General features: G+C 37.5%; 1 protein-coding gene across 1 annotated transcript in view; it reads right to left on the bottom strand.

The window, feature by feature from the left end:
- The window catches only part of LOC117985849 (E3 ubiquitin-protein ligase RNF19B-like), an 82,031-nt gene that overhangs the window by 37,527 nt on the left and 16,539 nt on the right, over positions 1 to 27,965 (bottom strand). Inside the window, exon 2 of the mRNA XM_034972638.2 lies at positions 7,129 to 7,217. Within this exon, the coding sequence (XP_034828529.1) occupies positions 7,129 to 7,217 (89 nt within the window). The remainder of the gene's footprint in view (positions 1 to 7,128; positions 7,218 to 27,965) is intronic.

Genomic DNA, 27,965 nt, shown 5'->3' with positions numbered 1-27,965 from the left:
CAATAGTGAGCGAGCGTTAACCAATCAGAGATGATTGCGATCGTGACTTTGTAGCTGTCATTCTCCCGCAATCGCGCAGCAGAGAGACGCGAATGCAAGCAAGTGATACTTGTTAGTCCTTGCTTTGGTTGTTTCTAAATTCTAACTACATAAAACGTTATTTTTTGGGGTATTTTAGTGTAAAAACGTGTTTTTTCCTCTAAATTTTATAATAGGCCTAGTACGCGACAGGTCGAGATGGCAATCGCGGTATGGTCACAGGTCACCCGCGCTATCCCGCACCGGGTTAGCACGGGCGCTATGCGGGTGTGCAGGACGTCCCCACCCCGACTGTGTACTATAGGTCTTAGGTACTATACCGTCTCTGCGTAGGAAGCCGGTTTGCGGTCTTACCGGTCTAAGTGGCCGCTCATTCAGATGACTGTATGCTCAGCTAATTAACTGACATCAGTAATAAGAGATAAAGATAAAAGATAAAAACTGAAATGAAAAATAACACTTTCCAGTAAAACACCAGTCTAAACAAGTAGGCACTAACGAAACTATTATCTCTAAATTTATAAGTCACATACTAAATAGCATTCTGAATATGAGGCAAAATATTCATTGAAATTCAAAAAGTTACTCTGCGCTTGCTACTTAGCTTTCAACCTTTCAACAAAGTTGTTGAAAGCACATTCATGAGAATTATGTTTCGACATTATCTTTGTTTGAAACTTTTTGCTCGATTGTAATTTAACGACTATGCTCGTAGCATTTTTGTTTTCAGATTTATCTGTGGATAATTTTAATACCTGAGCATACATTGTGAGGGTTCCGTACCTCAAAAGGAAAAACGGAACCTTTATAGGATCACTTAGAATCATGAAATTGGGCAGGTAGGTAGGTCTCATAGCAGACATAAGGGGAAAAATTTGATAACCGTGAATTTAGGGTTATATCACACAAAAAAAAATTGTGGTCATGAACTAATAATTAGTATTTTCAATTTTCGAAGTAAGATCGAAGTATCGGGTGAGGTATCAGATGAAAGGGCTTTACCTGTGCATTCTAAAACAGATTTTTTTTATGCATCATAGTTTTTGAATTATCGTGTAAAATGTCGAAAAAATACGACTGTACGGAACCCTCGGTGCGCGAGCCTGACTCGCACTTGGCCGGTTTTTAACTACTTAATGCATTAATAACATCACTGGTTCATGCATCGCTAATTACTTGCTGTCCGTTTTAGATTATTTGAAATTTATTTTTAGCAAACATAATATTTATCTTCCTATTGTTTGGCTTCTTATATTCTGAGTTTTTGAAACATCATCATTCACGACTGTCCACGTAAAATATTTACATATTATAAATTTTATAATTCCCCAAGCAGATACGCAAACAGCTCTACCGACGTGTATATTTTGGCATGCTTTAGAAAATTACAGAAAATTAATTAAGGATTGTAGGCTGTAGGGCGTAATATAAACCATACACATCAAAGGGTCTCAATCAAGGATCTACACTGTGCGGATCAGCCTCATTAGCCCACATAAGGAACTAAGGCAGCTTAAGCCATTCCCAACATCCGCTTACGGTCCACAGAAAAATTTACTCATTTTACTTATTGTAGACCTAGCGTAGAGAATAAAGATTTGCAGGACTATACATGGAGGACTTAGGTATACAAAATCGAATTTCCACATAGTTTTATTTCAATGCTAAGGACAAATTCAGCAAGAAACTGCTTGTTTATCTTTTAAACTAGCTTATGCTCGCGACTTCGTACGCGTGGACTATACAAATTTCAAACCCCTATTTTACCCCCTTACGGATTCAATTTTCAAAAATCATTTCTTAGCGGATGTCTACGTCATAATAGCTTTCTGCATGCCAAATTTCCGCCCGAGCCGTCCAGTAGTTTGAGCTGTGCGTTGATAGATCAGTCAGTCAGTCAGACAGCTTTCCCTTTTATATCTTTTAAATAAACCAAGGAAAACTAAAATATACGACTGGCCCTAAGAAAGTCGTAGTACACACTGATTTATCGTGCCCCCGATATGGTCTCAGTCTAATTATTGTTAGGTTACGTATAATTCGCTCATAAATTACGCGGTAGGCCCGTGGCCCGATTATGTGATAGCTTTCGCAACGCTTTACATGCGCCCGCGTCGCGTCGTCGTGATAGCTAGATGATAGCTGATAGAAAGTGATGTTTTAGCTATGCTATAGCACGCGATGCATATTATTGATTTCATTACCTACTAGCAGCTAGCTATCCTTTTTTACCTGCAGGGCGATTGTCTAAAACCTGCATCAATCATTATTACAATCTCAATTGTTCTGATTGGCTGAATTTGTGCGATTCTTGTTGCAACAATGCATTGTGGCCAATAGTAAGCGAGCATTAACCAATCAGAGATGATTGCGATCGTGACATTGTAGCTGTCAAACAACCGCGGTAGAGCCACTGGTGTCCTGAAATATCGTCTCATTCAATTGTTTTTTTTTTGCTCATAACATGATATTCTATTTTTTTTTGTAATCTGTAAATAGTGTAAAATTAGGAGCAGAAAAAAAAAATACAGTACAGTAAATATATATTATAGTATAATAATACAGTATTTAATATATAACGTAAAAATTTAAAAATTTGTTTTATTGATACAAATACCACGTTAAAACACTAATAAATAATAATAAAACTAATATTAGTATAAAATAATAGCGCAGATAAGCACTGCTGCTAAAAATCAAAACCCAGCAAGTAACATTTGAAAGGATTTTTCAGGAGAGTGAGGAAACATGGACACCTGGTTTCTGGTACCATATTATAGGATTTAAAATAATTGTGAATGTGAGTCATCAATCATAAATATGTTCAATAGTAAATAGATCTTAATTCCGAAGTTCAGCTTAAAATAAAATTTTACTTTGTGAATATACGTATCATTTTACAGTTAAACAGGATGTAAGAAATAACGAAAAAACTACTATAATGTCAATGTTAGGATTTAAATGATAAGTGTGATCAGGAAAATGTCGTCCAAGTAAAACATGTTGTTAGTCACGTTTCTATTTCCACAAAAACGAAATAAGTACAACAAAAGCACTAGAGTCTAGACGGCGAACAAGCTTGGACTGGTCTAGACCTTAGCCGTAACTCCGCCCCAGCGTCCACCGCATACACGTGTTCGGTTTATTGAAACCTTTAAGTGAAAGCCTTTGTGTTTTCCCCTCGGTAAACTGAGATGGGAAAACATAAAACATGAGCTTTTATTGTTATTTGAACGTAGTAGTGTGGTAATGTGATTGTTTTATATCGTAAAATCGACTTGATCTGACGACTAGGTATACTAAGTATAATAATATGACCATATTTTATTTACAATGGGGCCGATTCTCTTGTACACAATCTCTAAAAACGAAATTAACGAGAATAAATCTAGTGCTTCTTCCTAACCTAAATCCTTTTCCGCAAGCAACATTATGGAATAGGTTTAGAGGTAGCAATAGATTTGGACGTGTCATTTCAGTTTAGTTTAGCCACATTCAGTGGCGTGCACAGGATTTCAAGCCAGGGTATGCATTTAGGTATGAACTTATTTTCCGGCAGGTTTTAATGAAAAATAGACATTGATTTTTTTACAACGCGGGTAAGCAGTGCGTTTATGCCTCTATGAGCTGCACGCCACTGGCCACATTGTAATACTTAAACCGCCGAGTTTCTTGCTGGTTCTTCTTGGTAGGAATTTCATTCCGAACCAGTGGTAGATGCATCCGACGATTCGAAAGCGCTTTTGAAAGTTTACTTGAATAAAAAATATTTATTATTATTAATAATAAAAGCTTACCTTAGCTTAGAAGTCGCTGGAGGGAGATCGCACGAGCAGCAGTGAAGAATACATAGCCACGACCACTCTGTCAAGAGTGAGATTGAGAAGAAGAAGAGAAAATTGGCGTCGTATGTTGAACACAGCATGTAGCATTTAGGCTGTATTACGCCTGAGCAACAACATTCAACAATGCAGCATGGTACGAATGGAAGCATTAATTTTGCGACCTAAAGCAGCATACGAAAGACTGATAATAATTAATAATGTCAACAACATTTATAACCGTAAGTCAGACGAGCAAGGCTTCCTCGCAACAGATCGCTTGACATCGAATGAGTCAAATATATTTCTTTAAACTCAATAAATAACATGCAAACCAATTTTCTACAAATAACCTGTTCTGAAAAACTGACTGACTGACTGAATGATCTATCCACTCAAAGCTGAAACTACTGGATGGATCGGGTTGAAAGGCATGCATATAACTATTATAACGTAGACATCCGCCAAGAAAGGATTTTTGAAAATTCCACCCATACTAGGGTAAACTAGGGGTTTCTTTGTTTAGTCCACGCGGACGAAGTCGCGGGAATAAGTTGTAACAATAATTTTATTATAATCGAAATTGCTAACACATTGAGCTGTAGGATGGGAATATTACGGTACTGTTCTATTCTAGCTACATTTTAAATTACTGTACCATGCAATTGCAATCCTGTGGCATGCCGCAATGTCTTGATCTGTTGATCTAGATACGCTTATGAGGTTGGTTTTTTTTTTAAAGTAGGTTTTTTAATATTTAAGGTTGGTATTAGTACAGATTCTAATCTAATCTAATCTAAATCAGCCTGTGCTGTCCCACGTCTGGGCAAAGGCCTCCCGCCGATCCTTCCACAATTTTCTATTTCGTGCCTCTTCAGGCCACGTAACTGTAAATTTATCTAATTCATCACGCCAACGTCGCCTCGGCCGACCACGCTGGCGTTGATGATTCTGGGGCGTCCAAAAAGAAGCAGATTTTGCCCATAACTCATCTGGCATACGGCACACATGACCTGCCCAATCCCATTTGAGTAAAGCGGCTGCAAGGCCAACGTCAGCTACTCGCGTTTTGGAACGTATAGCAGAATTCCTTACGCGATCTGCTAGTTTTATACCTAGTAGATTATAGATTATATATACTAGATTATACGTCTAGACAGCAAAAATTTTGCACTTAAATATGCAGTTTTAATTTTTACTGGTGGTATTTAAAACGGATGAAACCGCAGACATGGACTAATTTAATAAATTACATTTTTACCTCCATAATATTATCACATTAGGTACAGGGATCCTATAATTTCATATAATGTATCTACAATAACCCATGTCGGGTTACACACTTGCGCCGCTGAATCCAGTTCCAGCGGCCCCCTGCGACTCGTCTGATGTCGTCCGTCCATCTAGTGGGGGGATCTCCGATGCGAGGTCGCCATTCCATCACCTTGGGACCCCAACGTCTATCGGTTTTCCGAACTATGTGCCCTGCCCATACATATAACACATAGTATTTCATCACGTATTGTTACTTTGTGAAATGTATAAGCCAAATGTCACGGACTGTGTATTTTGCCTTCACATTTAAAATTAACAATCATTTTCGTCTGATAAATATAATGATTAATTACATAAAATTTCCATCTTAATTTTTTTGAATTTTTAGTTTTTGACTTTAAATACTTGGGTGCCCACAAGCATCCTATGTTACTCTATCCTCTACCTTCTAAAGAGTATGTTAAAACTTATTTGCTTAGATAAATCTTGTTTGACTCAGAGACAATTCAAAATCAATCACTTATATTATTAAGGAAGCTTATAAGCACTAGGAGACGTTTCAAATATTGTACGTAGATATACATATTGTATCATCTAGAGCACTACCTAGCCTTCTTATATTCCAAAAAAAATCTTTGTTTGTTAAACCTATTATGCTAAACAAAGAACATTTACATTCAGCTAAGTACCCCGTTTCTGGTCACGACAACGTTGGCAGCTAAGTCTAGAACATGCTAAGTAGTCGCTGGTATTGAAGGCATGGACATTGCTTGATATAAATCACCATTGAATTCAAGGATACAAATTACAAGCTCTGGGTTGTCCTTGAGCATTTTCTAGCTTACAACTTAGTGATTACCTAAGTAGGGCACCCATGACGGAATAAAGAAGGTTCCTATATCATGCATGCCTTTTGGGTAACAGGGTGTTTTGTTTGTTACCTTTATCTTATACTAGCTTATACTCGTGAGTTCGTCCGCGTGGACTACATAAATTTCAAAACCCTATTTCACCCCCTTCGGGGTTGAATTTTTTAAAAATCCTTTCGTAGCGGATGCCTACGTCATAATAGCTATCTGCATACCAAATTTCAGCCCGACCCGTCCAGTAGTTTGAGCTGTGTGTATGATAGATCAGTCAGTCAATCAGTCACCTTTTTCCTTTTATATTTCTTAAATACTATTGGACTGATTGTGACACGATTTTCTGCTTTTATAGCTATAAAAGCAGAAAATCTCAGAGCAAGATTTTCTACGGTGCAGGGCAACCAGTGTTGTGTAATCTAGTTTCCTAAGCTGACTTCTCGACGTGTAAACGATGCGCCTTGTCCGACACTTTACTTGGTTTTCACTCGTATCACGATTTCAATGTTAGTTTGCGGTAACAACCTACGTAGTACCGTGCCATGCATACGAGTAGTGCATCTGTTACGCGTCTCAACGGGAAGCTAAGTACTTGTTTACCTTAAGTCAGGGAAAAATAGATCGGGGTACATGCCAGGTAATCTCCCAGTGTTCCTAAGTGTTGCGGGTCCCTTTCGGATATGTCCGGGGCGAAGAGCAGCGCTTGGGCCGGCGTACCCCGGTAATGTGGTTAACAATTTCTCTTCATAGGATATTGTTAGCTAATAGACCTGGCAGGAGGGGGGTGCTCGTCCGCGCATCCCTCTGAGCCCGAGCAGAGGGCGTAGTAGACGCACCCATGGGGAAGGCGAGCATAGCTCGCCGGAGACGTTGAGGATAGGGAACGTGGAGAGGAAATCGCCCTACCAGTGAGCCCTGGCCTCTATTAGAAGACCCTGTGCTGTGGATGATGGACACGGGGTGGTCCTTGTACTCTTATGTTAGCGGTCAGCGGTGGGATGGAACATCGTGAGATTTTTAGTCGATAAGATTCCGACATAAGTACTGTGCTCCCCCGTGGCCGGTGGTATCCATGATGGATTATTATCAGAAAAAAGCGAAAAATAGATTTTTCATAGATTTTAACTCACCTCTTCGTCCTCAGCGATATATTGCACTGGCGGCCTCGCCTGCGCTGTTTCCGGGCCCAGTCTCACGGCCCGCTCTCCCTGCTCCAATACTGGAACAAGTACAAAAATACCTATTAAACCTTCCATTTAAGTTCTGCTCAAATCTTTGCCAGCAAAAACGTGGTATATCCAAACATCATTTAAAAGCCGAGCACATGGGCACATGTCTATATATACCTAGGTATCACGCTGTCCAGGTGCGGATGTGCAGACTTCACACATCTCTGAGCACATTATGGAGAACTTGCAGGTATGCAGGTTTTTCCTCACGATGTTTTTCTTCATGAATAAAATAAGTGATACTTGATGTTGATGATGACTTTTATCATTCGTCCCCTTGATTATCCTATCCTGCATGAAGTGTCGCATACTTTAAGTATTGTAATATTATAAACATTGTTATCAATATGTAAACTATAGATAACCAAGCAAGCCGTCGTCGGTGCTGACTCAGTATGTTTACCGAGTACCTAGTAAAAGATTTACTGCGAATGTGTATTAAAATGCCATTGTTTGGCATGCATCCAGATTCGCGTTTGACTGCCATCTCACCTGATAATGCTTATCTGAAATTGTTGTGGAACAGACGCTTGTATACGGGCTATAGATTTTCTTGACATATCAAGCTGCGATTGTGTAGCCTACGTAAGGCATACGATTTTTATTGGTGCCATACCCGAAGGGTGCCAACGGGATACTATTACTAAGCCTCCGCTGTCTGCCCGTCCGTCCGTCTGTATGTCTGTCAGTGGGCTGTATCTCGTGGATTGTAATAGTTAGAGAGTTGAAATTTTCATAGAATGTGTATTTTTTTATTGCCGTTATAACAACACAATAAAAATTTGAAAATGGTGGCCACGAAAATTAAAAAATGGGGTTATTTCTTGGACGATTGCACGGAACCCTTCGTGTGCGAGTCTGGCTCGCACTTGACCCGTTTTTTATCAATATTGCAGATTTAAACTCGGGTCAACTTGCTCGAACAGTAAAATGCATTGCAACTGCCTCAGGTGAGGTCGTTAATATAATAAAATTGATTATTGTGACCATGTAAACAGTTTAGCATTGAGCAATACAATTCGGTCGTGTGAGGTGGAACGTGATATGATGCAAAACAACAGTCTGCGTGGAATTTGTACGATAGATGCTCATATTTCATGAGTAGAGTAACCATAAGGAAAATATCAGATAGTTATGCCGAATTTCGGATTTTAATCTCGACTAATATTTTTTACTCGCTGATGCCCGCGACTTCGTCCTTGTGGAATTAGGTTGGCTTGCCACCAGGTATGATTGCAAACCAAGCGCTAGTCTATAAATAAAAAAAATTCAGCACATTGCTAGTTTTTAAAAATGTCACTAAAAATATATTTTTGCTCTCAAAGACGTACTGCGGACCACCGTAGTTTGTCAATTGGCTCTGATTGGCTAAAGTTTCTCAACATGGGCTAGAATGCTCGGTTTCAGCAAGAATATAAAAATTTATATTACCAACGTCTAACCAAGACCGCGTGGAATTAGGTTTTTTAAAAATCCCGTGGGAACTCTTTGCTTTTCCGGGATAAAACGTAGCCTATGTCAGTCTCCATGTCTTTATCTATATCCATGCAAAAAATCACGTCAATCCGTTGCACCGTGGCGACGTGATTGAAGGACAAACCAACAAACCAACAAACAAACACACTTTCGCATTTATAATAAGGGTACTGATATAAATCTCAACAATGGACATTGTAGCAATGAAATTGTAGAAAGATTGTGGAGATAGTAGAAATAACTTTTAGTGATTAGGGCATGATTTGGGATTTGAGTGACCTTTACCTATAACATTGCGACTCCCCGTCTTACAGTTCTATAAGTTCTTAGGTATGGGTTGCCTGAAAGAGATCATTTTAGTGATAAGGTCGCCCTTTGTTTTTTAAGTGTATCCTGTATTCTTACTCTCTGTAATTCTAGTAACAAAAAAGTTGTTTTAGATTAAATTAAATTAAATCCGGAAAAGTCCGGACAGATGGAAGCCCTACTCTTGCAACACCACGACCGTCGGAAAAGTAATCCAACGTTTGCTGGTAATGCAAGTTCATGCATTGAGTAACGGGGTCGAAATATTACCTACGTATGTTTGGATTTTCGGATCAGCTTATAAAATGCGAATAATATTTGTGTTTATTTAGACGTTATTAGTAAGCATTTTGTGTTACGAAACTCGATGAATATTGCACTTCCATCATCGCATTTTCAGTTGATTTGCTTTATTAAAATAATAATAAAATAATGTAAGAGACACAATCCAATGAATTGCAATTTATAAAATTCACAGTTTCATTTTAACGTTTAAAGTACCTATCGTGAGTGATTTCCATTATAAATGATACTAAGTTACATGTAGGAGAAACTTCACGTATTTAGGCGACGCGACGTTAGCCCGATTAGTTTCGAAACCACCGAACCACCGAACTGAGTCCCTGTGAAAGAGAACCCCGGATGGGTTCGAAACTAGTCGGGCTAACATTGACTAAATACGTGAGTAAAGCCGATTTCTCCTACATGTATCATACTATCATGTTGCGCAATACCCCGATTACTGATCATTGATTTAATCAGCATCCTTATTATAAATGCGAAAGTGTGTTTGTTTGTTGGTTTGTTAGTTTATTTGTTTGTTGGTTTGTCCTTTAATAACGGTGCAACGGATTGACGTAATTTTTTGTATGGGTATAGATAAAGACCTGGAGAGTGACATAGGCATACTTGACATATTTTTCATCCCGGAAAATCAGAGTTTCACGGGATTTTTTTAAAATTTAAAGCATGCACCAATCTCTATGCATTTGATCACGGAAGTAGGAACCAGCGTATTAGTTTGATAGATCAATTAACTTATTTGCATGCTTTGCCATATTATATATATTCTATATTAAGACTACCGCCATCCGCTCATCCGTATTTAGACTAGACTAGGTACCAACATCATTTGTTCACAATAACTAAGTAGTAACTACCCGTATTATAAATTAAGAAATGCGGAAATGTGTTTGTTTGTTGGTTTGTCCTTCAATCACCTTGCAACGGAACAACGGAGAAACGGATCGACGTGATTTTTGATACTTTTTTACTGGCAATCAAAGAGTTTCCACGGGATATTAAAAAAAACTTCAATCCAAAACCAGGTACCAGTTGGTAAAATATAAATTTCTCATTTAGTACAGTCGTCAAAAGATAAAACGGAAAACCTGTCATAAAAAGTGCGACATTGCGTCGCGATTCAACGTTATTCAACGAAAAACAGAATTTATGTTCAGAGTTTAATTTTAGATCCCAACAGGATTTAAACAAAAGTTTAAAAAACAAAACGTTTGTGTTTAAAATAAGTTAGAAATAAGAAAATATGTAAAAAAAAATTTCTTTCGTCATGTTCAAGACACTTGTTTTAATTTAAAAAATTTTGTTTAAACAATGCCAATCCTGCATCCCAATATTAGGCATCCAGCCAAGGAATTAAAGTTGACAAATAAGGAAACCTGCAGGTAGAGAACCTGGTCATGGGAGCTAAGTCATTCCCACGCACCACTTAGGCATTCAATTTTTTAAGAGAAAGTAACTTAGCGGTGTGGCATACCGGGTAATGACTGTAGCTGTACGTCCTGGATTCTCAACCAAGACCTACATAATAAGTGGAAGTCATGCAGTGTTGCCAGACCTACAGATGTATCTATAAATGTACGGATTTTGGCCTATATGGATATCAAATCAAATCATTTATTTCCAAAAACATTGTACTGTTGTGGTTGGTTAAATATAACAATTTTCTAAATATACATATAAAAGGAAAAGGTGACTGACTGACTGGCGCGGCAAAAAGTAATGTACATCTACCTTTAGAAGGAGATAGCATATTTGTAGAGCGTTGTCCCTGTCGTTGAGACAAAACGTCATTTATATATGTATGAGTGACAGAGACAACGCTCTACAAAGCCGAAACTATTATATATATTCGGTGGTCGAAATGTCATTCTAAAGGCCAATGTTCATTACTTTCGGTCGCGTACTGTATATATGGTATAATGTAATTGGGAGGAACATTTACCTATTGCAAAACCATTATATAGAAGGAAAGTTTGTCATTGTTTGTGGGGATAGCCCAGAAGCAGACTGCGGTTTGAGCGCAGTTAGAAGAACCGTTAACTGTGGATTGTTAGGTTCACTTAATAAAGCGGAATTTCCTGGTTTTGCCACGGTTTATCGGTAATGGCCTTTGCCAAGTTTATTTACCTATCGTAAGCGTTATCACAATGATTTGCATAATTTAGTAGGTAGGTATAGTAATAGTAAGTAGACGCAGAAGTATTAACCTATAGCGTACATATTATAGTAGTGGGTAGTTTTCGTACGCATGGTGAAAAGTTTAGGCCTGACCTAAACTTGAGTCTGTATTGCCCAGACAATAGGCCTAACCTAACCTCTTTTTTTTTGTAAAACCGTCATATATTTTTTTATGAGTGAGTACTAAATCAAATAATTAAATATTTTTCCAATACATATATATATGTATAAATATTTGGAAGGTGCTTGTAATAATAAATAAATAAATAAAGTTTATTTCAAGTAACAAAGACTCATTGGTAGTAAATAATAATGATTATGCAAGTCGGTGAGAATTAAGTTTTTTTCTAATGAAGTATTTTCGGCTTTTGTTTCACAAGATTTTATTCAAATTCAAATGATACCGGAGTCTTTTTCGATTAGTCACGTTCGAGAGCTCGAGTAAGGCTGGGACCACATTTTGCATTTTTATCATTTTGGATTACAATATTGTGATGCGCTGATTTATCTCTAACCAAGCATTCTAGGGGGACTTGCACGGAACCCCCGAGTGTCACATTGCGATGAGCATCGTAGTGGCTGAACTTGAACCATTTGAACTATTGACAAGTTTTACCTACTGTCAAACTTCGATGCTTGGTTACCTCGCAATGGCTGACACCATGACACTGTCTAGGTATCAGCTTAGCTTATGCTGAACTCTCTCACTATTGCACAGTTAATGCACAGTTGCAGTTGCAATCGCGATTGTAGCAGTGTGATAATCACAACTTTCATGCTAAGAGACGCAGAGTGAAATCTATAGAGCGCACTCTGACTTTGCTTAGACTTAAGACAGAGTTAAAACGAGACAGATGTGTATCTCTCACATAAATCTGTCTCGTTTTAGCTCAATCTTAAGTCTAAGTAAAGTCAAAGTGCGCTCTATAGATGTCAGCCTAAATCTACGCAACGGAAAAACGATACACTAAAATCTATACTAATATTTACGAAAGTGTGTCAGTCACCTTTTCACGGCTCATCCGTTTAACCGATTTTCACGGCTACAGAGCCAGCTCGCATTTCGGAGGAGGACATAAGCTTTTCATCCCGGAATACTCTTTGATTTCCGGGATACAATCCCGCAAATGAAAGAGTTACCGCGGGATTTTAAAAAACCCAAATTCACGCGAGCTAGCGGGTCAAATCTAGTGATAAATGATAATAATAAATGTAAACTCAGCCTTTACTAAAATCCGTGAGATTAACGACAAGCATGAATTTGCAGTTCTTAATTGCGGTGCATTGACCCATATATATACGTCTTTTGGGAAGCCCATTGACTAAAAGATGGAGGTACTAGGTACCTATCCTACTGTTTACGAGGAAAATGATCGGGAGAATGGAACATTTTCCTGTTACCATTTTAAGAGCATAGGAGTGTACCTGCACCTATACCTACTGTAAATTGATTATTTACTGCTGTTACGTAATTGGTATCTACTTGCTAATCGTCTATTTGGAATGAAGTATATCCTTAATTTAAATTGTGCCAAAGATGTCAATAACTTAATAAGTAATTTAAAATACCACATAAAATACCAATTACATACTTATTTTCAAAAATGGCGGAACCGGCAGGATTCGAACCTCCGTCTCCCCTAGACGAAATTTTGACACTGAGCAGTAAGTGAACCGTGGCCCAGAGTCAAATGTGCTACGGGCGCAATACCCGTGGGAGACGCTGCAGGTTCGAATCCTAATGCCGGTTGCGGCATGTTTGATAGTATTTTAAATTGAGTACAATATATTATGTAGAAATTTCCTCGAAGTTAGGTAAAACACAATAAAAAATAAAATTTTGATTTTAATCTAAAATTATATAAAACGTAAAGGTGACTGACTGACAGATCTATTAACGCACAGCTCAAACTACTAAACGGATCGGGCTGAAAATTGGCATGCAGATAGCTATTATGACGTAGGCATCCGCTAAGAAAGGATTTTTGAAATTTCAACCCCTAAGGGGGTGAAATAGGGGTTTGAAATTTGTGTATTCCACGCGGACGAAGTCGTTTATTATAAACATTTAGCTGATAGGTACTTACACTACCTTTGCAATTTTTTTTAATTAGTTTAAATTGCAAGATACGCTTGCGCTTGACGACAATAATAACTAAGTACTTACATACGAATAGATTATTTATTTATTTATTTTATTTTACACTTTATTACACACAACACAAAGTAAACATTGAAAAAACACAATACAGGATCTTAATCTAATAGCTGTAGCATGCAAAGGCGGCCTTATCGCTAAAGCGATCTCTTCCAGGCAACCTTTGACGAAAGGAATCACGAAAGCACGGTAGATGTAGGTATATGGACAAATCTACATATTAAAATTTCGCAAAACGCTCTTAACCTACCAGGAAAACGTCAAAAATACCAGTAAAAAAAAGAGACAATAGAGTTAAATTAATTACGATAAAAACTTTCAAATTAGCACTGTAGGTAGCAGAGATCATTACGTATGCCAATGACATTGCAGTCGTGAGGCTGAGGACATGAGGCCAGTATAGCAGGCGAGGTCAACTCTCGGCAGATGGAAACCGTAACCGACTGAGGCAAACCTAACACAATGGTTATAATTCGCGATAGGTCGAGATGGCAATCGGAGTTTGGAGTGGGGGGGCACCCCGCACACCCGCACGTCACCGTGTGTGCGGGGCATTCCCTCCCCGATTGCCATCTCGACCTGTCGCGTACTGTACATAATATTGAAAGGACTAAAAATCCTATTTATAATGTGTTCTGCGGAAAAGTAGTTAAGTAGTTGTTTAATTCATCCTCCTCAGGAAAGGCTAAGGTCGTAGACCATACAGCCTGGTAGGTGATTTTTCTTGTGCTGTGTCCATTACAGTGCGACAAGGCTCTCTTGGCACTTGAATGACATTGACAGGGGGGCGCTGTTGGAGAACAAAGACTATTCAAAGAAGAACAAAGGGGACACATGACAACAACGTTAGTTCCGATTTTTGCCTCGCGCCAAGAGAGCCTTGTCGCACTGTAGTTACAAACTTGTCAACAATTTTTTTTTCAACTGTATTTACGGCTCTGGATTCTAGCCTTTTTGGGCCTTTGTCAACAATAATATTTTAGGTACCACACACATATTGTTACGTTTATATTACACTGGCGGATGTTTTGTGGGTTTGTCGTTGAATCACGCCACAAAGGAGCAACGGATTGACGTGATTTTTTACATGGATATAGTTAAAGACTTGGAGAGTGATATTTAAGCTACTATTTATACTGGGGAATCAAATAGATACGCGTACGAAGTCGCTAGCATCGTCTAGTCTAAATATATAAAAGGAAAGGTGACTGACTGACTGATCTATCAACGCACAGCTCAAACTAATGGACGGATCGGGCTGAAATTTGGCATGCAGATAGCTAATTTAGAAGATTTTATTTATTTGGAAGGATTTTTGAAAATTCAACCCCTAAGGGGGTGAAAAAGTGGTTTGAAATTTGTGTAGTCCGCGCAGACAAAGTCGCGAGTAGGTAGTTATTTATAATAGAGCTCGACCTCTAATGGATGTCCATTAACGTACCAATAACACATCATCATATCGATTATTAAGATGTGTCGCTCATTGGCAGTTGACACTTACCACCAACCATTATTGTTAAATTAAACGGCAATTGTTCTGTTCTATTTCTTTTAAACATATTTAAATGCTACCTACCTAACACGACATTGGTGATAATCTAAATATGTATAGACTATTGGTATACTAGCTGCCCCGGCGAACTTCATACCGCCTAACAGTCGATTCTTTTTCAGGATTTAAAAAAAAAAAATCCATCTGAACAGCTAACAGGTTCTGTTATCCTGTCCTCGTAGGTAAAGAGCCACGAGCAAGCACCGAACGGGCGCCGCGAGGTTGGTGGCGCCATGGGAGGTGGTGGGTTGTCCTCGTAGGTACTTCAAGGAATATTATGAAAAAAGAATTAGCGAAATCGGTTCAGCTGTTCTCGAGATTTGCGATCAGCAACACATTCAGCGATTCATTTTTATATATAGAGATATAAAAGGAAAAGGTGACGACTAACTGACTAATCTATCAACGCCCAGCTCAAACTACTGGACGGATTGGGCTGTAATTTGGCTTGCAGATAGCTATTATGACGCAGACATCCGCTAAGAAAGGATTTTGAAATATTGTGTAGTCCACGCGGGCGAAGCCGCGGGCATAAGCTAGTTGAAAATAAAATCGGGCAACAAAGCGTCAAAACTCGTATAAACCAACAATATAAAACCTATCTGCTAATTTCCGCTACGTACATAAAGTAAGCGGCAGAAAGTAATGTACATCGGCCGGTATTGTCACTAAAAGTTTATAAATGGTATTGAAATGATATTTAATATTTACACGTCGAAATGGCAGAATTATGTTTTAATTTGTAATTGATTAATTATTGTTGTCTGTTTGTTGTGTGGCTTTTAGTTGAGCCAACACAGCACAATTTACTTCCTCAATGTTGCGTAGTTATGAGAAAACATGGAGACGGTTGCTTACTGATCAATAAACAATAGGGTCTTGGACTGTAGTAATAAAATGAACTGATTTTTAGGGTTCCGTACCTCAAAAGGAGAAACGGAACCCTTATAGGATCACTTTGTTGTCTGTCTGTCTGTCTGTCAAGATACCTACAGGGTACTTCCCGTTGACCTAGAATCATGAAATTTGGCAGGTAGGTAGATCTTATAGCTGACATTTGGGGAAAAATCTGAAAACCGTGAATTTTAGGGTTAGATCACACAACAAAAATTAAATTGTGGTCATGAACTAATAATTAGTATTTCAACTTTCGAAGTGAGATAACTATATCAAGTGGGGTATCATATGAAAGGTCTTTACCTGTACGTTCAAAAGCAGATTTTTATTTATTTTTATGCATCATAGTTTTTGAATTATCGTGCAAAATGTCGAAAAAATACGACTGTACTACGGAACCCTCGGTGCGCGAGCCTGACTCGCACTTGGCCGGTTTTTGTATAGCAGCTAGAATTCATGATTGAGACTAAGTTTAAAAAATCATGATGTTTATATAGTTTTAACATGAACGTCACACTGTACGGAAGTTGAATAACGACGTCACTATCCGTAAACGACAATTTTTTCAATTTTTAACATAAAAATAGAGTAAGTTCTGCGGGAAAATATTTTATAGGTTAAAAAAATAAAAAACAAATTGCTTTTCGTACAGCAGCGTGACGTTATAATTCAATTTTTTAAAAATTAAGACCCTATTGTATATTTTTTGTAGCCGTATTCGAGTAAAAATAGAACCATTTTTATATTTTTATCTTTATAACGTGAACGAACGTAAGAAGCTAACAGTACATAGACTATGTAAAAATAGATAAAGAGCATTCAACTGTCTACAATCCAACAATCCAATAATGTACAGACAGGGCATGCATTTGTCGACATAAATCTATTATGGACATCGCCGACTGCCAAGCACTTCAAGGAAATCTTTACATGCCGGGAACATGAAATGAAACATTATTATTGGAGCTCTGGGCTTCCTATTTACTGTTATATAACTGAGTTACATAAGTGTATAGTATTATATACAATATATTGATCAGTTGTAGTACTTGTGAGTTGTGACCTAAAGAGTACTAAAGATATTTATATTACTCTTATTCTAGTATGCATAAACCTACGTAGTTTTTTTTAAAGAATATTAGCCAAGTTTATTATGCTGACTAATATTCCCCTTGCCCTTTCCCCTCCAACTAAGCGCAAAGCTTGTGCTAGGAGTAGGTACGACAATAGTGCAACGGGTGGGGTTTGAACAGGCGACTTTTCGGATTTCAGTCCGCTCCTTCTGTCCGTCTGTCGTGTCTGTCAAGAAAACCTATAGGGTACTTCCCGTTGACCTAGAATCATGAAATTGATAGGTAGGTCTTATAGCACAAGAAAAGAATCTGAAAATCGTGAATTAGTGATTACATCACACACAAAAAATTAAAATGTGTTCATGAACAAATAATTAATAGTATTTTCAATTTTCAAAGTAAGATAACCAGCCAAGCCAAGTGGCGTATCATAATATGAAAGGTCTTCACAATATGTGCATTCTAAAACAGATTTTTATTTATTTTTATGCATAATAGTTCTTGATTGATCGTGCAAAATATCGAAAATATACGACTGTAGTACGGAACCCTCGGCGAGTCTGACTAGCACTTGGCCGGTTTTTTTATAATTTTAATACCTTCTGTAGACAATTTAAAAAAGAAATTCTGAAAAAGTGTTTTTTGAGTTGAAATAGTTTTGATTTAGGATTTTTAGATCTTTTGATATGCAAACCAAGCGACTCCTATATTCTACGTTCGTATGGCCTGCCTTTGTCTATTAGTCTAGGAACTCTAAGAATAGGCCAAAGTGTATTTGCATCGAATACCGGATCCGAGGCGGAATGGGAGCGGTGCGAGCACGTGACGACCGGTTCTGCTGTCACAGATCCATTTAGTTCATAACCTGCGCCTACGCAGCTTGCACAGTACCTATTTGGCTATTATAATGATTCTCTTTGTAACTTTGTCATTTTGCTGGTTTCAAAGGGTAACCAAAATCTTCAAGATACCTACTAGACCTCACGCTAGGTCGTTGTGTCGGATTTTTCTACCTGACCAAACGCTAGGTTATTAGGTCAGGTTTATTATATTACTTATGGCATTCAAAGTCTACTTTGTCGCATTACTTTACAAATTGCGAAAAACCAAATTAAATTTGAATTTCGCGGGCAGACCGTGTCTTCCACCTTAAAGGTTGGTATCCAAGTTACAGTAGGTATGTTCAGACATACCTATTTGTGAAATTTAACCAGAGCCTACCTAGTTACTTAATATTATTCTATCTATTGTAAGTCTAATAAAGATTAATTTAATAATAACTAATTTAATAATTCAATCTAAGCTTCAATATCAATAAAATAAAACTCCAACCACGGTCAGACATATTCTGATGCCCGCCCGCCTCGACTTGGTCTTAACTGTTAGTAGATAGTACAAACTAAAAAAAATTATAGATAATACTAACCTATCTATTATTACTAAAAGTTTTGGAAGAGGTGATGTGTTAAGTGGATATTGGATAGTTGGAGTCACTTGAATAACTTCAGTTACTTACTTAACAAAATATTACTCACACTGTAAACTTTTCAGCTGTATACACACAAGCCCGAACAGCCGTTTAAAGCTATCGAGGTAGAAGAAATCGTTCATTTTACTTCACTTCCTATATCAATTGCACGAGTGAAATCATTAAAAGGCTTGCAAACAATAAACAAACACCTAATACCCCCTATTTTTTATCGACACGATAGAAACGACCTTCGCACCTAAATCACTCTTATCTTTGTTGTTTTTTTCATAATGATAATTTACTAGTACATGTCCGAATAACTGTTTGCATTAATTGTTTCCCAAATGGATGAAATTCAAAATTGCGAATCCTACTTCTGATGTTTATAAATTTTAAACCTTCGATAATTCCTGTCTACGTCTACTTTAACACTAATGATTTGTATAAAAGAAAAGTTTTGGATTTGATTGCGATCTCAACTGATGGTGCGAGTAAATGATGATGCAGTCTAAGAAGAAAATGTATTAACATGAAGGGCAGTAAAACGTGAAAGCATATATAATACTAGCTGATGCCCGCTATCAAAGTATAAAAACATAACTCCACGCTGACGAAGTCGAGGGCATCTTCTTTGGTTGAACCTATATAGGCTTTAACTTTTAATCACAGAACCCTTTTCCGAGAGACATTATTCTGCGTTCTTTCCACCAAGGGTCTAAGAGTACAATAGAAAAGAACGAGTCTCAACCAAACCATCGACTTTATGATTATAATGTGAACCGCTCTATTGTACTCTATAGACGGGGGATGTAATATGAAGTTTTTATTACGTAAAGAGCCCTTTCTGAGCCTACTCGAATCAATTGAATACTATACGGCTTTTAGTGAGTGCTATATTTAGCAGCTCCTGGAAAATATAATTATCCAATACGCAGAGGACGTTTTATTAGATATTTAAGATTGCTTACAAGTAAGTAATCTTTCCCTGGCTTTATCCATTGTGACATTCAAAGGAGATGACCCAAAATTGCCCCCAGAGTCGTTCCAAGTTTGTATAGTGAAAAATACCAAGAGACCTAACTATATAAATCTAATAAAATTACTTTACAAATAGTATTTTGAAAGACATAAATAGAAACCTAGGAACTAGAGTTAGCAGTTTCAGGAAGTGTTAGGGTACTCAATACGCAATAACCCCACTATCTAGGGTCAAAATACTATTTATCATTAATTTACACAGGAAAACCAACCCAAAGGTAAAAGTTTTATCGTGACTTTTTTTTCTGGGGCAAACAATGTATTGGGGAGTGACTATCTCCTTTGCCTAGATGATAATGTATCAACACAATATGATTCGCAAGTTCATCATCTCAACCCATCGCCGGCACACTAATGAGCACGGGTCTCCTCTTCTCTCGGAATGCGAAGGGCCGTAGTCCACCTAGTGCGGATTGGCAGACTTTACGCACCTTGAGTACATTATGGAGAACTCTTGGCCTGATGGTTTTGTCACGATGTTTCCTTTAGGTACCGTTAATGGAAGTCATATTTAAAAGCTTAAAACAAACAGTTTCGAAAATATATTAAGGTTCGTCTGCGTGCCCGGATTCGAAATAGGAGGCCGAAGTCAACCACTAGGATATCACTGCTTAACTTTACATACCGTCACAGAAAATCTCTTTTGGCTCTTTATTTTTATTTTCCAGTAAATATAATCACTGAACTGCCCCCCAATTGTGTAAGAATAACCATTTCATGGCTATCGCAATCGTCAAGAAATTCTGCCTTTTGATTGGTTGATTCGCTGTTTACATTTTTTCACAGTCAATCAAAGGGCAGAATTCTTGACGATTGCGATAGCCATGAAATGGTTATTCTTACACAATTGGGGGGCTGGACTACTTAGTATAGGAATCCGGAAAATGTTAAGAAGAATACGTCATAGGCTTGAATATTAATAGGGAGTCCATTAAAGTTGTAAATGGCAAGTAACTACCCGCTTGCACTCAAAGGGCCAAGGCCGTCTAGTCGAGTATTGATCAAGATGCACCTAAGTACTTACGTAAGGCCTACGTTATCAATTTTTACGATTAAAATAGCCCGTCCGGCTTAAAAATAAGAAGGAAGTTATTATCGATCAGAAATGCAGGTAAAATAATCTTTAATTATACCACAGTGTATAATTTTAATCATGTAGTTTTTATGAAAGATGTACATTTTCCATTTTCAGCATTGCAAAACCACACGAAAATGGATAGCTAAGTGTGGTAAAAAGAAAGTTGAACTATTACAAACCCCACGAACAAACTCAACAGAGTTTTAGGATGTCAAGCGTAAAATTGTATAATTATTATTTGGCTGAAATAAAGAATTTAAAAAAAAAAAATAATAATACTAGTATTTTTAAAAATAATGAAATGACCAAAATAAAAACTAAAAAAGTAAAAACCTTATAGAAGCATCCTTTTAGTAACATTCGTTTTTGAAAATTTCCACGTTTGTTGGCAATACTTAACTCAAAAAGTTTTTTTTCAGTTAACTAAAAAAGTTGAAGAACGGCAGATTTGCATTCATTGGTGTTCAACAACAACAACAATTATTGTAACAGGCATCTAAGCGTATATACCTGTTGTTACGATTGTTAACTCGACAATAAACAATAAACTAGTACATAATACAGTCTATTTATATTCATAGCGAACAATTTCCTTGTGATGGACACAATCCATCTCGATCTTCATATAAACAAAGCCGTGTATTTGGACATGAATGAGAATTATTTCCGCATTGAAGATTAACATAAGAGTCAACCCACATTGCGCCAATCGACGAGATGAGAGATGTCACGATTTAGAGCAGGCCCTTCAGATACATATTACATACTTCCTTATATTAAAAGATTAATTATAGACGAAACCCGCAACTTCGTCCGCTTTATTTCAATTTAAGTTTTCAAAAAATTCCGTGGGAACTCTGCTTTTTCCCCGCTATAAAAATTAGCCTGTCTGTCTCCAGGATGCAAGCTATGCTTTTCTGTATGCAATCAAAACTAAACAAGCTTTGTAGAAAAAGTCAAAATGGGTTAAGCAGATGGGCAGTGAAAAGGTAACAGACACACTTTAACGCGTTAATAAATTCATTTGGGTATCTCTGTACTTACTCTAGAGGTTTAAGTCCACGTGCGCTAAGATATCGAGACTTAGCAAAACGCACAGGCAAAACGTCTCAACGTGTTCCTTGATCAATCTGCTCCATTCAATTTTGTCAGCCTGCTCGTGCTATTTTTAAATTCTACACCGTCTTATAAGAATTTCTCATAATGTGAAGTGCCGGCTCTTAGGCGTGACATCTCATCTCTTGTGGCGTCACGTCACGTCAGGAAGTGTGAGCCGACGCTAAGATAACGAGACGAGTTAACAAAACTTACTCATCGTACCTACCCTACACGTGTTACTTCATAAACATGTTCCATTCGATTTTGTCAGCCTGCTCGTGCTATTTTTAAATCCTACACCGTCTTATAAGAAGTTCTCATAATGTGAAGTGCCGGCTCTTAGGCGTGACATCTCATCTCTTGTGGCGTCACGACACGTCAGACAGTGTGAGCCGACGCTAAGATAACGAGACGAGTTAACAAAACTTACTCATCGTACCAACACTACACGTGTTCGTCGATAAATCTGTTCCATTCAATTTTGTCGACATGCCCGAGCTATATTTAAAATCGTTTTAACTGGCTACGGAAAAACCAAGCGCTTAAAGTGAATCATTGAATGACCTATACAAGGTACTAAAACGTCGGGTATTCTTAGGGTTCCGTAACGAAATGTTAAAAAAGGGATACTTATGATGGTGCGATTTAGCTTTTCTGGCATCATCAATTTTGTAGTTTTTTTTTTTAAAGAATTTTAGCCATGTTAAATGACTAATATTCCCCTTTCCTCTCCAACTAAGCGTCAGGCTTGTGCTAGGAGTAGGTACGACAATAGTGCAACGGGCGGGGTTTGAACCGTCGACCTTTCGGTTTTCAGTCCACTCCTTGTGAGCTTTTGAGGCTCTTAATTAAGCTATTAATTACCTATTAACTACTAACCAAAAAGCTGCTATTAGAAAAGTGTTTTCAAAGAAACAGCGATATTCCTAATTCAGCGATGACATGGATTCAATTTGCAATTCATGTATTTTAAAACGAAATATTATTATTTCCTTTATAAAACAAGATAGAAATTAAATCTAGGATTCACAGCTTTATTGCATAGGAACCTACTTAGCATACTCGTATTTAAACATAATTATGAGGCAGTACTAAAATAGATACAGTACATAAGTGTAAGTTCTTAGAACAGGATATAATCGGTATATATAATCGATATAATCGGCATACTTTTCGCAAACATCGTCGGCCTTCCCTTTGCCGATAAGAGTACTAAATTCTAATATTTGACCCCGCAGCGATACGATAGCTGTATGTACATAGCTCAACGTAGTATTTGACTTGGATTCCAATTTCCAATCGATAATACTGCAGCTCTCTTGAATGTTGATTTCGATGAACTGAAGACGGCTCACTCAATATCCGAGGTATTGTCGATATTTTATAGTATTGGCCTATTTCGAAGAACATTCTATTGCATACAATACAATATTTAACGAGCAAAATATTCTTAAGCATATTATACTACGTTATATCTACTAAAGAAAGAAAGAAAGAAAGAAAGAAAGGCATAACTAAATGTTATGCCTTTTCTTCGAATCGAAACACATTGGACCTATACCTACCCTATACACATAGTAAGGATAGTAGAGTCTGGCTAACGAAAGATGAGAATGGAAAAGCGCGGCAAATTTAAAAAAATATCAGTATGGCAGCTCTGAAATTAGTATGACAGACCAGTGACCCTACCGCGGTTGTTTGACAGCTACAATGTCACGATCGCAATCATCTCTGATTGGTTAATGCTCGCTCACTATTGGCCACAATGCATTGTTCCAACAAGAATCGCACAAATTCAGCCAATCAGAACAATTGAGATTGTAATAATGATTGATGCAGGTTTTAGACAATCGCCCTACTGCACCTCGATTGCGGTAAACTGACAGCTACAATGTGACAATCGCAATCATCTCTGATTGGTTGATGCTCGCTCAGTATTGGCTACAATGCATTTTTGCAACAAGAATACCATAAATTCAGCCAATCACAAGAATTGCGATTGTAATGATGATTGATGCAGGTTTTGCGGAATCGACCTACTGGAATAACCTAATTTGATAGAACAGAAATAAAAATAAGTAATTCTAAAGTATGGATTTAGGTTATTCCAGGTCCGTCATACTAATTATGGAGCTGACATTTTTTAAATTTGCCGCGTTTTTACAGTGTCATCTTTCGTTAGCCAGACTCTATTTAGTAACATCTTTAAACTGTGCCTACAAACAACATTTTGCTCAAAAACTGCTGATGAATAATAATTAAATTTTATATCGATGGCTCCCTGTAAAAAATTGCTTATCAGCTTGTGCACGTTATTCACAATAATAATTATGATAATTGTTATCACACATCTTTTTAAAACAATGCAATTATGTCACCTACTTAGTTGGCATTTAATGCTAATTGCTTGTTAAGATATTATGAAATTATTCAGTTGAGTTGACATATATTTTTATAAACAACATCGATTATTTTGTTGACTTAAAAATTTCGAAATAAGCAAAAGAAAAATGTAAATGAGTTTAATTTAAATATTGATCTGAGCCTAGCGGGCTCAGATCAATATTTAAATTGTTCAGATGTTATGGGTTAAGAATTTACAATATAGTATATATATACCGTTTTGGGCATATTATTAACATATTAATTTCGATCTAACTTGCTTGCTTGGCAAGCCAGCCTTGTCCACCTCTACGATAGGGACCCAACCTAACTAAAGAGTTCTCGACATCTCCGGACCTAGTGAACAGTATTCTAGCAATATACTTTAAACTATATAATATAATACTGGCCGAATTTGTACACAGTTGAGTTCGGTGACCGTATAGTACATTCGGCGTTACTGAAGTTATACCTAATATTACCTCTACATAAACCGGCATTTGACAACTAGACAAATAACTTTTTATCAAACGTCAAAACGCGCGCTTACTATGCGAGATCTATGAAATACCGGTATATGTGCATGACGTCACAATCATTTGACGTCCTTTTTTACCCTTAATCTATAATTTAAAATGGTTATCCTTTTCAGTTATCACACATAAAACTGATAAGAAAAATAATTTATTTTTGACATATACCGTACAAATCAAATACCGTATTGTCTTTCTCTTTCAGATTACCGTTCCATCTTAAGATGGATTCATCGCTTATCATCTAGGTACCTAAGTAACGTAATTAATATTAATGGTTCAACGAGATATTTATGGTAACGAGTCAGTTATGAACTTATGATCGTAGTTATCTAATTAGACCTGCTCAGATCTAATTTACATTCTATTCTAATATTCTTAGTGCACGTGGTATTTAGGTACAAGTAGCTATATTTGTACTAAGACTCTAGATTAGGCGTTAGTCGAGTGGCAACTAGCAACACCTTATTTTTACACCTTCGAATAACTGAGTCAATGAACCCAAGCCTACGAGTACGTCTAGTTGTCCAAGATAGGTATAGATAGAGATAGAACAGCAACTGTGGGCGTATTACATAACTGCGTATCTAGACTTAAACTCAGAGATACCTATCCTAGATTTATCTCAGTTCAATGTACCTAACTTTTACACACTGATAGAAACTTTACATCTACTTCAACTGTTCAAAAACCTACTTCAGATTTCTCTACAACTCATAATTTTGTGCCTGTCCGGGTCACCTAGCTGTAATCTAATTCTTCACGGTATCATCGCCTCAGCCCTGGAACGCTGGTGTCGATAGTTTGGGGGATCCCCTAAAGTAATCTGGCATTCGGCACACATGACCTGTCCAATCTCATTTAAGTAAAGTGGCAGCAAAGCCAACGTCGGCTACTCACGTTTATAGCAGCTCCAGGAGCTCTTTGACAAACTTAATAATTTTGGACTTATGATGATAGAAACTAGGCATGCTAAAATTTTAAAATGCAGTAAATGTTATTACGAAGTATGTAGAGTTAAAGACTAGACTAATACGCTTACAATATGCACGGGAAGAGCACAAGTGGTATCGTATAGCAAGCATTTCTTAGGAATCTCGAAACATCCCAATTTACCGCTGAAGAGGTTTAAGAAATCGGAAATAACTCGATCTCTCCTCCAAAAATTCAGAAACCAACCATATTTCTACAATAACAGCTCGTTGTCTTCGAAAAGCCGACTGACTGACTCACTGACTGATTGACTAACTGGATTTATCAACGCACAGACGAACTACTGGATGGATAGGGCTGTTATAATGCTATTATGACCTAGACATCCGCTAAGAACGGATTTTTGTAACCCAACCCGGGGTAAAATAGGGAATCGAATTTTGTGTAGCCCACGCGGACGAAGTCGCGGGCATAAGCTAGTACAGGTACAATAGAAGCGGCACATTGTATAGGTAGGCAAGCCTGTCGAGTAGGTATAATACGAGTAGAAGCAGTTTATCAAATTCCTAAGTGCAATATTGCCCTTGCATCGCAAGCGGACGTGCCTAATCTATAAAACGTAGGTGTAATAATAACACACTAACCTTAAAAATAATAATGTTCTTCGTGCTCCATTACTAAGGTCTAATCTATGTATATCTACACCCGACACTGGTGTAGGTATGAAGAAATCCTGTCCGGTAGTATGGTTGCTTTACCACGACGCGCGACGTGTATGAGGATGCGTAGGAGGGTATGAAATACTCAGAAATTGAATCTAAGCAAGCAATATTAGCAAGCATTTTTATAGTTTAGATCATAGTAAGTACCTAGGATGACTTAAGCTATGAATATTCATCCCTCGCACATCACACGCAAGAAAATCATATTCGTATTCATTTTACTTGTTAGAGAGAGAGCGGAAACGCGAAAGCTGTAATAAGCAAAAGAGGGAGTGGTGAAGGAGAGAAGTAGAGAAATTCTTACAAGAAAGAAAAAAGACAGTGTCACCATAAACTATGTCCAGAAGTACTAGTACCACCTTATACTTCGATCGATGGAGACGACAATGACCAAGAGTATTTATATAGAGCGTTGCCACAACGTAAATGCTTTCGGGGTAGGTTGGTTGGTATTTTTCACTCGAACTGCGATTGCTTTGTAAGCCCACGCATCTAATGCCTCTGATGCCATTATATTCATAAAGTAGTGTCTTTTAGGTAAAGAAAACTACTTAAATATAATTTTCAGTCATACGAGGGGCTTGGCAAACGAGACAAGTTCAACGAAAAAAAGGTGTTTGAACGCCAAATTTATGTTAACACAATAACCAGAATGGGCTTAAGGAAAATACCTACACGGCCTACGTTTAGACAAGCCTCCTTTCGAATTAGATCATAGATAATATTGACGTTAACTCAACCAACAAATGAACAAACAAGGAAAATGCTTGAAGAAACACGCGTTATTTGATTTTATCCAACGTATTTGTTGTATCCGCTTTTAATGTAAACGTCTAACTAAATATTCCTTCATTTTCTTATGAATATATTAGAACCCTTATAATCTTAATAATATATAAAAGGAAAAGGTGACTGACTAACTGACTGATCTATCAACGTACAGCTCAAACTGCTGGACGGACCGGGCTGAAATTTGGTATGCAGATAGCTATTATGCTGTAGGCGACCGCTAAGAAAGGATTTTTGAAAATAAAATAGCGGTTCGAAATTTGTATAGTCCACACGGACGAAATCGCGAGCATAAGCCAGTTTTATATACGTAAGTAATTCATAATCACTTTGAAAGGTAGAGACAAGACTAGCGAAAATGCACGTTAAAAAAAGCACAGAATTTTTCTTCAGCGTGTTGTTTGCGCAGCTATAGCACTCCCCAGCATTTAAATATATCTATCTATATTATTGTAGCGTAAATCCGTGCGCAGATTTCCGCATATTCCGGGCCCCTAATCCCTAGTCTACAAATTCCTTCAGTGGCAATGCTCAGTGTGTTTGTTTGTCGAACATTTATCATCCATCTGTGTGGGGGTCCAGTGAGTTTCAAAGTAAGCATTCGCAAGCAAATTCGAATGTGTGGAAGTACACCGAGCATTACCATGCTCTATAGTTTACAATTCTCATTATTTATAGTGATAATCAGAAACAGAACTTATAATATAAGAAAGAAATTATAAAAAGAATATTCAGCAGCATTCCCAACTGT

This window comes from Maniola hyperantus, chromosome 10 (assembly GCF_902806685.2).
Source record: "Maniola hyperantus chromosome 10, iAphHyp1.2, whole genome shotgun sequence".
Lineage (NCBI taxonomy): Eukaryota > Metazoa > Arthropoda > Insecta > Lepidoptera > Nymphalidae > Maniola > Maniola hyperantus.
The sequence above is the reverse complement of the archived record's forward strand: the minus strand, read 5'-3'. Positions and strand labels throughout refer to the sequence as shown.